At 39.0% G+C, this 13,384-nt stretch overlaps 1 protein-coding gene across 2 annotated transcripts in view; it reads right to left on the bottom strand.

The window, feature by feature from the left end:
• Positions 1–13,384, bottom strand: part of LOC574864 (sodium/glucose cotransporter 4) — a 34,927-nt gene that overhangs the window by 12,002 nt on the left and 9,541 nt on the right. For both annotated transcript variants that reach the window (XM_775266.5, XM_011675726.2), the window contains exons 3-12: positions 11,141–11,212; positions 10,391–10,495; positions 9,854–9,913; positions 8,532–8,636; positions 5,089–5,275; positions 4,591–4,805; positions 3,365–3,500; positions 2,519–2,626; positions 1,601–1,751; positions 645–813 (exon numbers count right to left, since the gene is read on the bottom strand). In XM_775266.5, the coding sequence (XP_780359.4) occupies positions 645–813; positions 1,601–1,751; positions 2,519–2,626; positions 3,365–3,500; positions 4,591–4,805; positions 5,089–5,275; positions 8,532–8,636; positions 9,854–9,913; positions 10,391–10,495; positions 11,141–11,212 (1,308 nt within the window). The remainder of the gene's footprint in view (positions 1–644; positions 814–1,600; positions 1,752–2,518; positions 2,627–3,364; positions 3,501–4,590; positions 4,806–5,088; positions 5,276–8,531; positions 8,637–9,853; positions 9,914–10,390; positions 10,496–11,140; positions 11,213–13,384) is intronic.

The following is a 13,384-nucleotide window of genomic DNA, read 5'->3' as shown; positions in this document are numbered from 1 at the left end:
ACCACTCTTTTTATTAGTATAGGACACAAGCTTAATTACAGGAGTCAAAATTGCTGATGATGCTATTAAGAGAGGGGGCTCTCAAATAGGGCAATGGCGCACAGGGGTGTATTTTCGGCAATTTTTTACGTTTCCGAATATTTAGTCGGGGAAGACGCATGCCCGTGTCTCCCCCTTTAATAATAATGATGATAATAATGTGTCTTGTTAACCCAGGGTAGCCTCATCAGTATTTATATTGTTCTCTCTTAGGGCCTTGCAGTCCTATTATAACCCCGGCTTTAGCCGATGAAAGGCGCTTTTCCTACCGGGTATCCAGCCCTTCCGCGGTTGTTAACAATTGTTTTCTAGTATTTAAAGTATATTTTAATCATAATTAATTGGGTTTTTATTGTGCAGCTAAAATGCCTTGTATAGGTATAAATAATGCTTGTTATTCTTTGCCGAAATGTAATTTTATTCATTTATCTAACGTTGAATGCATCAAAGAAAAGCAATCTTATTAAAAATACCTCAAATTCCAATATCCCCAATTTCATAGGTAAAAGATAAATATCCCCATTTGGCACGTTTTACCTGTATGTGCGTATGTGTGGGTATATGTGTGTGTATATATATATATATCATGTAATAAGAGTACTAACCGTTTCGTTGATTCTCGTCCAAGCGATAGCCGCCGTGAATACAGAGAACACAGCGGGTGTCAGGTATGAAAGGATAGCTTGCATGTAGACAAAGAGTTCACCAGAGCCATACGCTTGGATAACAGGAATCCATAGCACCCCAACGGCGACAAGAACAAGCGTCGCCAATCTGAATGGTTGAGGAAAAATATGATATGTAGAAAGTAGATCATGCCCATGAACGACAACTTTTTTTTTTGCGTAAGAAACTTATTTATTTACCAACCACCTTGCCGAAAGTTGGTTACTTAATGACTGAAACGTTGATTTTGTCCTCTCCTCAAAGGCGTTGCAAGAGGGGAGATGTCACCCTCACCATGTCAATTTTAATTCTAGTTGGTCAACTCGTATTGCTTTTTTTGGTTTAGTTTTCGATCTTGACATCAAATTAGACATCTGAAGGCTTTTCCACTTGTTAGCAAAATGTGTAATGTGAAGACATCTTTCTCCTCCTTTTACTTCCTTCATATTTCTTGCTTGTTTGTAATTTTCCGCCATTCAATTTTTTTTGTGGACAATTTAGTGAGACTTTCCTCCATTTCAATCTTTTACCTTTACCCCCCCCCCCCCCCGGCGTCAGTTAAATTTTAATAAGTATAATTATGCACTGAACAAGTCACTATCATAGGTGTAACATAGAGTATTCGTAAGACATGGAATATAGGATGATGTACTTAAATGTTATAGAAATTATATCTACTCCTAGAAATCTATATTCAGTCCAAATAATATTACTATTTCTAACGCAGATAGTCCTAACCACTGTACTCATGGTACTAGAAAATTTAGATATTGCGCAAAATTTAATTGTGTACGAAATAAATAGTGCAAAACTGAAGGTAATTTTTGTTGACAGTGTCAGTTATGAAACTTAAATTATTACAATACATGTAAAGCATTTATTAAGTGAGACATACTTTCCTACGATGACGAGTTCGAGCTCAGTCGACCTCGGCCTGATCTTGTACCAGATGTCGATGACGAACATCGAACTGGACGCATTGAAGATGGAGGTCAACGAACTTATCATGGCTGCCAGCATCGTGGCCAGCATCAACCCCCGAAGACCTGCGACGATGAAGGAGAAATTGAGAGCAAAGTTGAGATAGATAGATAGAGGAATCGATTTTATCGCAGCTTTCATGAATGGCAGTTTCACAACTGAATTGCACATGAATTACACAAATTGTACGAGTACGATCGACTATGGTGTTTGTACATTTGCAACAGTGGGTGCTCGATTTGAAGATCGGCAAAATATATGTCTATTTCGAATATATCAAACTAAACTTATTCATCCAAAATTAAAAAACTGTATTGATATTAAAGCCATAAATGCTCTAAAATTGACTAAACGTTTCTGACAGAAATTAAAAAAGCGACCTGGCTATTTCAACGAGGCGGGGGCGTATACAATTTCCACATCATGCTAGATACGCCATACCTGTCGGAAAATCAATAAAGCCTTCAGTAACTAAAATAACGATGCAGAATCTCGAGATTTAGCGGCGTCAAATTATTATTATAATTTTTTTTTGGGGGGGAGGGGGGGGGGGTCAACGTTTCTATTTCGCCAGGTTTGCCATATTGAAATTCATTATCGCTGGCATGAAAAATCGGGAAACTTGTGACACCAAATAGGGACTTAATCACAAATCCTATGTCGCCAAGAAACTGGAATAATTCGAAGATGAAGTCAATCCAAAGGAGGAGTATACATACTTTTTCAAGACATTGTGATAACGTATCGTCCGAAGGAATGTCTAGCGAATGTCAACGAATTTAAATTATTTTATCCAAATTCAAACCGACTATAATGATACATCGTATCATACCTGTAGGCATAAGTTCAACGACAAGTCTTGGGTAAGCGATGTTAGAGCATCCCGCTGGATTACCACAAGCCGCCTCACATACTTCCGGGTCTACGCAAGCTATCTCATCTGTCATCAAGAAATGTAAAGAGAGAAATTCATAAGTTTGGTAACGTTTCTTTCTTTACAATATAAGAATATACTTCGCGCTGATTTTGTGGAAACATATCTTCATAACCCTTCTACTACATTTAATCTCTCGTCTATTGAGAAAGGTGTTATTTGCTAATGAATGTGCGGAAGGCCCGCCGGGATACATTATTTTTTTTACTAGCTCTTGTAGTCAACAAATTTAAAGAATCAAAAGATTGTACGTCTTGACATTCATACGTTCGGAAAGCAATATCAAAGGTGCCTTTCCGCTAACATTATGTTTTGGTCTTGGTCTACTCCCGAGTCCTAATGTTAAATGAAAGTCATCAACTCTTCCCCTTGGTCTTGCCCCCCCCCCCCCCCCCCCACACACACACACACAACACAATGTCTACAAGCTCCAGTCTCTAACATTTCTAAATGTATAATTATTATCTGTATTAATTATTCGGCGTCATCAGAAGCGGATATAATCGCTATAACGCCGGAGATTTGTACAGTCCATGCTTCAACCATCGGGTCTCTTCTTCCGATGTATGATGTGCAGGTGTATACATCAGGGGGGATGGTTGCTCTATTAATATACTCTTAACAAGAGAACAGCGGGTTCTTAACGCACATATAGGGGGCCAATCTCGTACACACTGTCCAGAAGACAGATCATATTAAATGCAATCTTTGTATCATCTCTTTACTTTAAGGGTTGCTACTCACCTGGCCACAGGGTTCGGCTGATCATACCAGGGATGACCATTAGGAACATAGGAAGGATTTTGAAGTACCCGGTCATGATACAGGCAGCCTTGCTGTGAGTCACGTTCCTTGCAGCAAGGGTACGCTGAACGATCACCTGAAATGGGTCAATGACAAAGGTGGATATTTAGCACATCTTTCAGCTGGTTCGTACACCAGAGGCTACAAGTTACGACAAAGACGGCAGGGTTACAAAACGGAACATTGAAGATGCATGGTAAAAACCATCCAGATTTGAACAACCAAAGGCAGCATAAAAGACTTTGCACTAACCTGGATTGTGCACGAGACGCACAAGAAAAACTTAACGACGGGGTACAGAACAGGAAGCCGAAGGTGCATGGTAACTGGCTGTCACAACCAATGTCATCATAGTGAACTACGCATTTTACAAGCAAAAACCTAGGACAAAGGTACTGAAACAAACAGCGGATTATGATGATAGCTTTATCACGAGACCAGCAGAGATGAATTGCTTTAGATGGTTCTCGCAGAAGTGACATCTAGGACAAGGGCATGTGAGGACGTGGATGATAGACGCCCTCTATGACCTGGTTTATTAAATACTCGGGTTAGCTTTTTTCTGGTTTGTAAACCAGACATAACATCCCGAGACACGGGTACTGAACTAGATCATTGAAGAAGAATCCTGATAATTACGATAAGACGACACAATAACAATCCAGAAGACTTACATGTACAAGGACAACATCCTAGGAGAACAACTTCATCCACTTCGTCTATCATTCCATTAAGATCAACAAACTTTATTGTATGCCTGGTTTGTAGGAGACACAAAGAATACTTACCTAGCTCACACAAGGACAACATCGAACATTACTCATCGATTACATGAAGATAAGGAAAACAAAGTCACCTGGTTCGTGGACCAAAAGTAGCTCCCAAAGATAGATCCTTGCCAGGGGAATTCCGAGGTCTTGGCAGCTGTTTTAGGCTTTCCTACTTCGTCCATCATGGCTAATACAACAGACAAACTACTGCATATCGTATGCCTGGGATTCATTTTACAAAGCTTTTTTTCAATGAAAAATGACTAAAATCAGTGACAAATCTGCTGATAACAAATCAGAAGCAAGGATTTCAGTAGCTTATAACAAAAACTGTAATTTGTCACTGATGCCAAGTTTTGTGAAACGCCCCCATGTTCGTAGGAGAAGAACCCTTACCTGGTTTGTACACCAGAAGTAGCCCCCTAAGACAAGGGTGCCGAAGATGGATCCAGGCCAGGGAAGGTCCGACGTCTTGGCATCACGGAAGATGTGCCAGGTTTCCTCAGTGGGCACCCCGCACGACGTGTTTCCATAGACCTGAGTAGTGTTGGGGATCGCTGACATGAAACGGAGACGTAGAGTCTCCAAGGACCAGTCGATCTCAGCGAAGGCTGAAAGAACAAAAACAAATCTTCAAAAATTACAAAATTTGCTTTTGGATGAGTGTGCGGGTCCGACGGGGGCGATAATACAAGAACCTTTCTGGAATTAAAAAGAAGTAAAATAGCTTTTTTTCGGGGTGGCCGGGTGTCGATGAATGTATTTGAATTTTAAATTCATCGGTTACGAGAAAAATGCCGTTGGTCTCACAATGCGTAGCATTTACTTAGAAATAAATTATATACTCACAGACTTATATCTTGAACAAACAAAATATAAACAAACAAAACTCACCGATTCCCATGAGAATGAAAGCCCCTATCATCATGACAACGGCTTGGATCGCATCCGTGTAGATGACGGCTTTCAGACCACCGGCTACCGTATACACAGCGGTGAGGAGAAGCAAGACGATGACGGAGGTATAGACGTCCCAGCCTAAGGACTGCTGGATGACTAAAGACCCGGCGTACATCTCTCCCTGCAGAACGGCAGAATGTTCAAGACTCCAAATTCAAGTTTTATTGGCTGTATTATTGTATAATATAGGAACTTGCTATACGTTAGTGTTACCTACAGTGTAAATATAAACTAAACAATGTATAGCATATATATATATATAGCAAGACAAAGATTGAATATAATTCTAGATCACATCAGATTGACCTCTTGTTTTGCATAGAATAAGTTGATGTTTAATAGAGGAGACATACTTTGGCGAACGAGCAAGTTAAAAATGAATAATAATTTTGGAGTATTGAAATAATTGTATTTTGAAATATACGGACAAACTCATCTTCACAAAGAAACCGAGTAAATACCACTGCCACTTTCTCTTTCACCGCCTTCCGGCTACGTTTATTTTTTATCCCCTTCCTATGTTTTCTTTTTCTCCAAGATTGTAACTCTCCAACGTACAGAAGAGCTTCTCCTAATTGATCCCATTGACGATTGGCAAGGTACTTTCATCCCGTTTTTGTTTGTTTCTTGGGGTCTGTGTAGCAAAGTCCTCATGTGTGTTGAATAATTATATGCTACAAATTGTATGCAAGAGCAGATCCAGTTTGACCCTTCATATAAAATTGATCGAGTCCTAAGTAAACTTGGAAATGACTGTGTAAATATATCCACTGTAGAGGAGCTATAAAAAGAGAAATAAAGAGCCCGTATTACCGACCGTGTTAAGTGTGTTTACCAGACAACTGAAGTATGGACATATCATCGGCTGTTTTATGTGTAAAAATCCAGTTTGTAAAATTGCGTGAAACAAGCCAATGTGCTTTACAAAAGTTTGATATTATTATTGTGACGGTTATTCAAATATAAATATGCTGAGGCGTTTGAAGGGCCCCTGCCATCCAAATGCAAGTTTATTCCTGTTGGTGTGTAGTCCTGTATAATCTTATATTTTGATATTATAATTCTGAAATATTTGTGTTCAAACTTAGCTAAGCTCCGCCCTAAAAAAAAACCTCCAGATCTCATTCCCCTTGTGACATCATCTGCCAGTCATGAATGAGCTAACTTGAGAAAGTGGTATGTAAGTTTGCCAGAGTTGACCACCTGTAACAATTCGTAATACAATAGCAACATAACGGTTGCTATGTCAGACATGCTGTAGCATCACCAGGAAGACAAAGACAATGATGACGTATTGTACATGTATGAAAGCATGCAATTATATTATGAATGTGTGCTGAGCTGGGGGAAATTACATACCATTGTCTATTATAGAATATTAGTTTAGCCGACTGTTTAGTCTGACATGTTCTAAAGAGTGGCGCGTATCCATCGTGTAAAAGATCTATGTATATTTTGGGTCATGCGTACCGAAGCGAAGGATATTAGCAAATGAATGAAATATTTCATCACCACACGCGCGTGTGAAGGAAGCATGTTAATACATTTACTTGATAAAGGCGACTTCGCATAGGATGTCATGTTATCAACAAAATGGAGATGCCCATGTCGTGCTGAGATACTTTACATTATGGCAAGTTCATACCACTCTCATACACTTTGTCAGGGATTCTTATGGATTAAAGGTACTATGTCCCATTTGCAGCCAACATCAAATTCTGTAGAACGTTGCAGGAATTATGAACATGTCACATAATCCTATCTGTGAAATTTAAACGTTAGCAGTGTCCTAATATTCAAACAATGCAAGGAAACCTGATTACTTTCTAGACTTCACTGTCAGACACTACTGAGTGACTGACTGATTTTTTTTCTCTTTGGTACTAACATACATAAAATAAGTTGTGAAGGTACATGAGCATTTGTCTACACGAATCAGTGTCGGATCCAGGGGGGGGGGGGGAGGGGGGTGGGCCCGTACCCTGGGAAAAAATACAGTTAAAACACGTTAATTTTACCTTTTTTTGGAGATGCCCCCCCCCCCCTCCCGCTTATTCACTGGCTGGCTGTTTCGCCGCTAAATATTCTCTCCGTGACATGAATAACCAAATTCCAGTAACGGCCAAAATGAAACTGATTGAATCTTTGGGCAGCACAAAACTAGTACTTTATGCTAGGAGTCCACTGGGCCAGCGCCAGTTGGTGCCAGTTCGCGCCAAAGATTATGTGATTGGCGCGTAGTGGCTCGCTGTGGCGCCGAATTAATTCCGCTCGGCATGTGTCGCCAAGTGGAACAAACTGGGTGCCATATGGCGTGCGCCAAATGCCACCCGGCTTGCTCCAAAATGTTGCGCCAGTGTGCGCCAGTTCGCGCCATTACACGGCCATCTGATTCCAAAATTCACCCTGTTGGCGCCATTCGCGCCAATAGACGGCTACTTTGCGCCACTTGGTGATTAGTTTGTGCCAAAGGTCGCCAAATTGGTTTGAACTTGCCGCCGCTTGGCGCTACTTGCCGACTATATAAATACCGGCCATCGACTACCTGGTTCAGACCCTCCTCAGCTGCTGTATGAACAACATCTCTACCAAATATTTACAATTTTGATATGTCTGAGGCTTTTGATAATGTTGGAGTGATGATGCTGCTCCATCAGAAGATGATGAGAGATGCTGAGGTGGCCACTGCCTATTTGGCCATGTGGCGCGAAATCTCATTGGCGCAACTTGGCGCGCGCCATTACATTCCAGTGGATTCCAATAGGCGGATTGTTTGCGCCAAAGGGCGATATGTTCGCGCCATTTGGTGCCACTTGGCGGACACTTGGCGCTGATTGCTCGATGCAAGTGGCGCGACGAAAATTTCAAACATTTTGAAATTTTCTTGTCGCCACATTCAAATTTGGTGCCGTTACGGGCCACCACGAGCCAGTTGGGAGGCAGTTTGAGCCACTACACGCCACTAGGCGCCACAGTAAATTGCATTGGCGCAAACTGGCACCAACTGGCGCTGGCCCAGTGGACTCCTAGCATTAGTGATTGCAACCACTAAAGTCTGATGATCGTTATTTTCCCCACTTAAAGACATTTTCAAAACCTTTCGTTTTGAGGGACGTTCAAATGCCGTTGAAATTTAACCGTTTCATTTGTTTGGCCTGCAAATGGGACATAGTACCTTTAATAGGCAATAATACAATTAATATCTCAGAATAACTAAAGTTATTTCTTGTGTTAAGGTTTCGTTTAATAGGTATCTTTCTGAAGCATAAAGTTTAATGTTTTATGATTCCTGTAATCATAGACTATTAAGTGTACTGAATCGAGTAAAGTCAGATAATTAGGGTATCATGATTTGATCAAGTTCTCAAAATACTTACCGATAACATGATAACGATAGCCATGATAAGGTTGATGATGGAGATAAATATTTGCAGACGATCCGCTCCAAATCGAAGCTTGAGGTATTCAGGGACCGTCGAAACCTGGGAAAAGAGTGAGGTCGTAAGGCCAAATAAAAAAAAACATGTTTAGCGTCCTGTTTTTTTGAAAAATAGGAAGGAGGAGGCCCTTTTTTTTTTCTTTCTTTCTTTCAAAATGGCAGCTCAAAATGGCCGCTCGGTACATTTTACCTCACAGTCGGGCTATTTTTCAAAATGGCTGCCGATTTTTTTTTTTTTTTTTTTTAAATCAGAAATAGATCCATTAAGCAGGGTTTTTCATGTTTTTTTCTTTAAAAAAAATTAAAAACATTTAAAAAAAAAAAAAAAAAATAGGAGGCGGCCCCCCAAAAGGAGGCGGGCGGGGACGCTAAACATGTATATTTTTTACATGGTCTTAGGGATTGATTTTTTTAGTGCTTATAATACATCCACAGGGGCATCCATATATAAAAATTGTAAACATTCACTATCCACCCAATTTTCAAAATTTCCCAAAACTTTGTATTACCTTTAAGCATACTTTGAATCTGGTCAACTTTGCTTCTGTTGATGATCAAATACAGAAAACACCCTTTATAGATCAGGGAGAGTGTGATAAAAGCACACAGTAGGAGCAGTGCAATTTAAATAACAAGGGATGGATTAGAGTTTTTTCTAAAATGAAATGAAAGGGCTATTTTACTTTCAAGAGTCCTTTCACTTCATTTACGAAATAACCTCTCTTTATATCTTAGAGACACTTTTTTTGAGGCATCATCTTCAAAAATCCGGACAGGTCGAATCTCAACTTCATTTTTCTTATTCTTCTTTTACATTTCGAAGCGTTGCATGGGATCTAATTAATCCTGTTTTTTCTACTTACACCAATGCCCCCATTTAAGCATACTTTGAATCTGGTCAACTTTGCTTCTGTTGATGATCAAATAAAGAAAACACCCTTTATAGATCAAAGAGAGTGTGATAAAAGCACACAGTAGGAGCAGTGCAATTTAAATAACAAGGGATGGATTAGAGTTTTTTCTGAAATTAAATGAAAGGGCTATTTTACTTTCAAGAGTCCTTTCACTTCATTTACGAAATAACCTCTCTTTATATCTTAGAGACACTTTTTTGAGGCATTATCTTCAAAAATCCGGACAGTTTAATAATCACTCTGAGATGGAATAGAATACCAATACGAATTGCATTATGCAACGTCTAGACATGAAGGTCGAATCTCAACTTTATTTTTCTTATTCTTCTTTGGCAGTTTGACATACCTCTGAAGCGAAGTAGACAGGAACAAAGATGAACCCTAATAGCAACAAGCAGTTCAAGGCCTGTATAGGAAACAAATTAAAAGTAATTCAGTGTCAAATGCTTACAGCGCTATTTTTTCAGAATTCATTTTGGGGAAAGATCATTACGTATATTTTTTATATGTATTATACATACCACTAATAATGGAATCCGAATATATATTATATATATCGCCGATAAGAAAAAATAAATCACAAATACATACTTGTACTGGTCAATACCTCTTAGACCTTATACAGTCAAACCTGTATATAAAAAAATATTGGTCTTTATAAAGAGGTGGTCTTTATGTACAAGTTTTTAAGTACACAGTCATTTCAATGAGAAATACTGTTAAAGGGAAAATAAATGGTGTCTTTATAGACAGATGATCTATCAATACATGTGGTCGCTGTGCATGTTTTGCTGTATATCATATAGGAGAGCCGATAAAAACCACGACTCGTGTTAACAAAAATAGTTAAAAAACAAAAACAAATATTCATGAATGCCCTAACCTGGAATTCGTAAATGACCACACCATATCCAGATAAAGATGCAGTCCCGGAAACTCCTATGAACGTCGAACTACCAATGTTGGTCACCACTAAGGATAAACCTACCTGTTAAATTGTTAGAGTGGATGAGAAGGGAAACAAGGAATATTGCATTTTATACCCAAAATATGGTAAAAGTACTTTTCATAATTATGACGATGATGATGATAATACTAATGATAACAATATTAATAATAATTATTATTATGATAATTATCATAACAATGTTAATGTTTTTAATAATGATAATAATAATTATTATAATAACAACATTTATAATACAATAATAAAAATGATAATAATAGTGATGAGGATGAAGAGGATAAATAGTAAATAGCATGGATGTTGTTTTTCGACTAATGCGAATTCTGTCCCTTTATTTCAGTGATATTTTTTTTCAGAAAAGAAAAAAAGAAGGAAAAGAAAGAAAAAGGAAGTAACTGTTTACATGTGTAGTTGTATGTGAGTTTAAGAGGTGGGATGGACTTCGGTTATCCGAGTGTTGTTTTTGTTTATTTTTTTTTTCTTCTTTTGTTTGTTATGTTATTTTGAACACCATCTGGGTGCCCCCCCCCCCCCCTCTGTTCGTGCTATTCCAAGGCCGAATCCCATAAATATTATGTATTTATATATATATAACTATGTGTGTGTGCCCACTCATCTTCAAAATCTGGGATATGCCACTGATTGGGATAAGGAGAAAATACTTACAAGATACCATGGCATTTGTCGACCCGCCAAAAAGTAGCCGCTTGTGCTGTCCTTGCCGCCGCCCCATGATGCCTGTTATAAAAACAACAATAAAAGTAAATTGATTTTGACGGTTATTCCTCAGTCACACCAATGGCACACCGACACCAATTCCACCAGTACGTTTAAATATTTTGGCTAGAGGTTCTTTATTTGTTTGTAAGGCGATCAACAAACAAACAAATGTTCATCTTCGAAAAGTTATAAAATCATCTCAATACAATGGAACAATCTCAGGGAGGCGGAGTATCTTTCAAAATACCCCCAGTGGTTTTCAATACACTTTGTAGCACATAATAAATACCCGAGAGCGAGAAAAAAAAATTTATTAAAGAGAAGGTTGAGTTGTGGGGAGAGGTGAACAGTAATTTGTGAGCGTTTTTCATGTTATTATGCAAGTGTAGAAAAAAATATGAGAAAAAACGTTCACTGAAAAGCATGGCTCTTCAAACGCCTTCATATTCTAAATACGATATGTAACAGCTTAATAATGGGGACCATATTTTATACCACATATTTGCGTAGTACGGTCTCATATACATCTTTATGTGTACAGTACTTGTTAATTTACCAAGACTGAACCAAATTTCTTATCATTTTGATGATTCCAGAAAATTGCAGAACACACCAATACTTATATGCTGCATGATCAACTTTTTCTGATCGATTCCACACCGTTTCTTTCACAATGCAATCGCGTGACCAGAACTCGACTATGTCTTTAAATTATAATGCGTGATATATCCATTTCAAGAACAATGTATTGCAATTCGGTGCTCTTGGGTAGAGCATGATTTAGTAGAAAGGGAGGAACGTGGAGACAATACTTTGATCTTTGTCGAAAGATGTACTTTGAACTATAAGGCCTAAAAAAAGCAACTTGTTGTATTGCCCTTTATGCTACGGTCACAAAGGTTCGTACGAAAGATAATTTCGTACGAATCTCCCTGTTTTTCCATTGTCTTTTTTTTTCGCCCACTTTGGACCGATATTTTTCAGCTTTTAATGTGTTTTTTTTTCCCGCCCTCTTTTGGCTGATTTTTCTCAGTTGTTAATGCTTTAATACGTGTTTCAGCGTCATCATTCCATTCATATCTTTTTCACCTCATAATAATCCATGGTTTGCAATGTTGTGTTGAGACAACACTCTGTGCTTCCCAGCTGACGAAGTTGGTTTTCAACTACCTGTAAAACTTGCTAGCAATGTGAAGATTTTTGACAAATTGTACAGGTTGTCCCGGGCATAAAGTGGTCTCTTTACTAACCAAAGAAGGGACCGAAACTGACACAGGAAAAGACAGTCAGACACTTTTGCATGCAACAGGTTCAAATCATAGCCTATTACAAATGTTTGTATCTATAAAACTGGCCCACTTTAAAGAATATGCTCTTCATTCCTGTTTCAGTTCTGGGGATTGTCACAAGGGTATGTTTGTTCCAATTGTATGATTGTATCCTTTTTTTGAGTCTGAAATGAGTCAAATCTGACAAGAAATTTAAACAATTCAAATTCATGAATGTTTTAACTCACTCAATGCGCAGCATTTAATTCACGGGCGGACAGCAATGAATGACCACCAATCGAAGAACATGTTAATATCCACTCTTTGAAGCTCGATTTGAGACTGTTAGGCAGTGGCGGATCCAGGGTAGGGGGGGGGGCCGGGCCCTCACCCCATTGGGAAAAAAACGTGTAACACACATTATATTTACCTTTTTTGGAGATGGGCCCCCTCCCCTGGCGCTCAAGGGGAGGGGGGGGGGGTGGTGCGATTTTTCAAATTTTCGAGGGCCCCCAAAAAATAGTGGTCATTTTTGGACCTTTGACCACAAGCAACGTCGATACCAAGACTATCATCATTGTCTTCATCATCGTCTCTGGCATCATCTTCAATCTTCATATCCGTCATCGCCGCTGTCTACGTTTATCTCGTCATCATCGTCATCGTTTCGTCAGTGTTGATTTGGTTTGATTGTTAATCCTTATTCTTGAACGCTTTGCTGAACTAATTAACGATCCTTAATTTCCTTGTACTGGATTTTTGATGACTGACATTAGTTTTTTTTGTATGTGATTGATGATTGATATACTTGTGTGGTTATCCGACACATGCTCCGCCGACGATTGCTCCGCCGACATTTACTCCGCAAAACGCGACAATTGCTCCGCGACGTTTGCTCCGGCGTCAAATGCTCCGCCGACAG

This window comes from Strongylocentrotus purpuratus, unplaced genomic scaffold (assembly GCF_000002235.5).
Source record: "Strongylocentrotus purpuratus isolate Spur 01 unplaced genomic scaffold, Spur_5.0 spur5_scaffold_11, whole genome shotgun sequence".
Classification (NCBI taxonomy): domain Eukaryota; kingdom Metazoa; phylum Echinodermata; class Echinoidea; order Camarodonta; family Strongylocentrotidae; genus Strongylocentrotus; species Strongylocentrotus purpuratus.
This window is presented reverse-complemented; position numbering and strand designations above follow the sequence as displayed.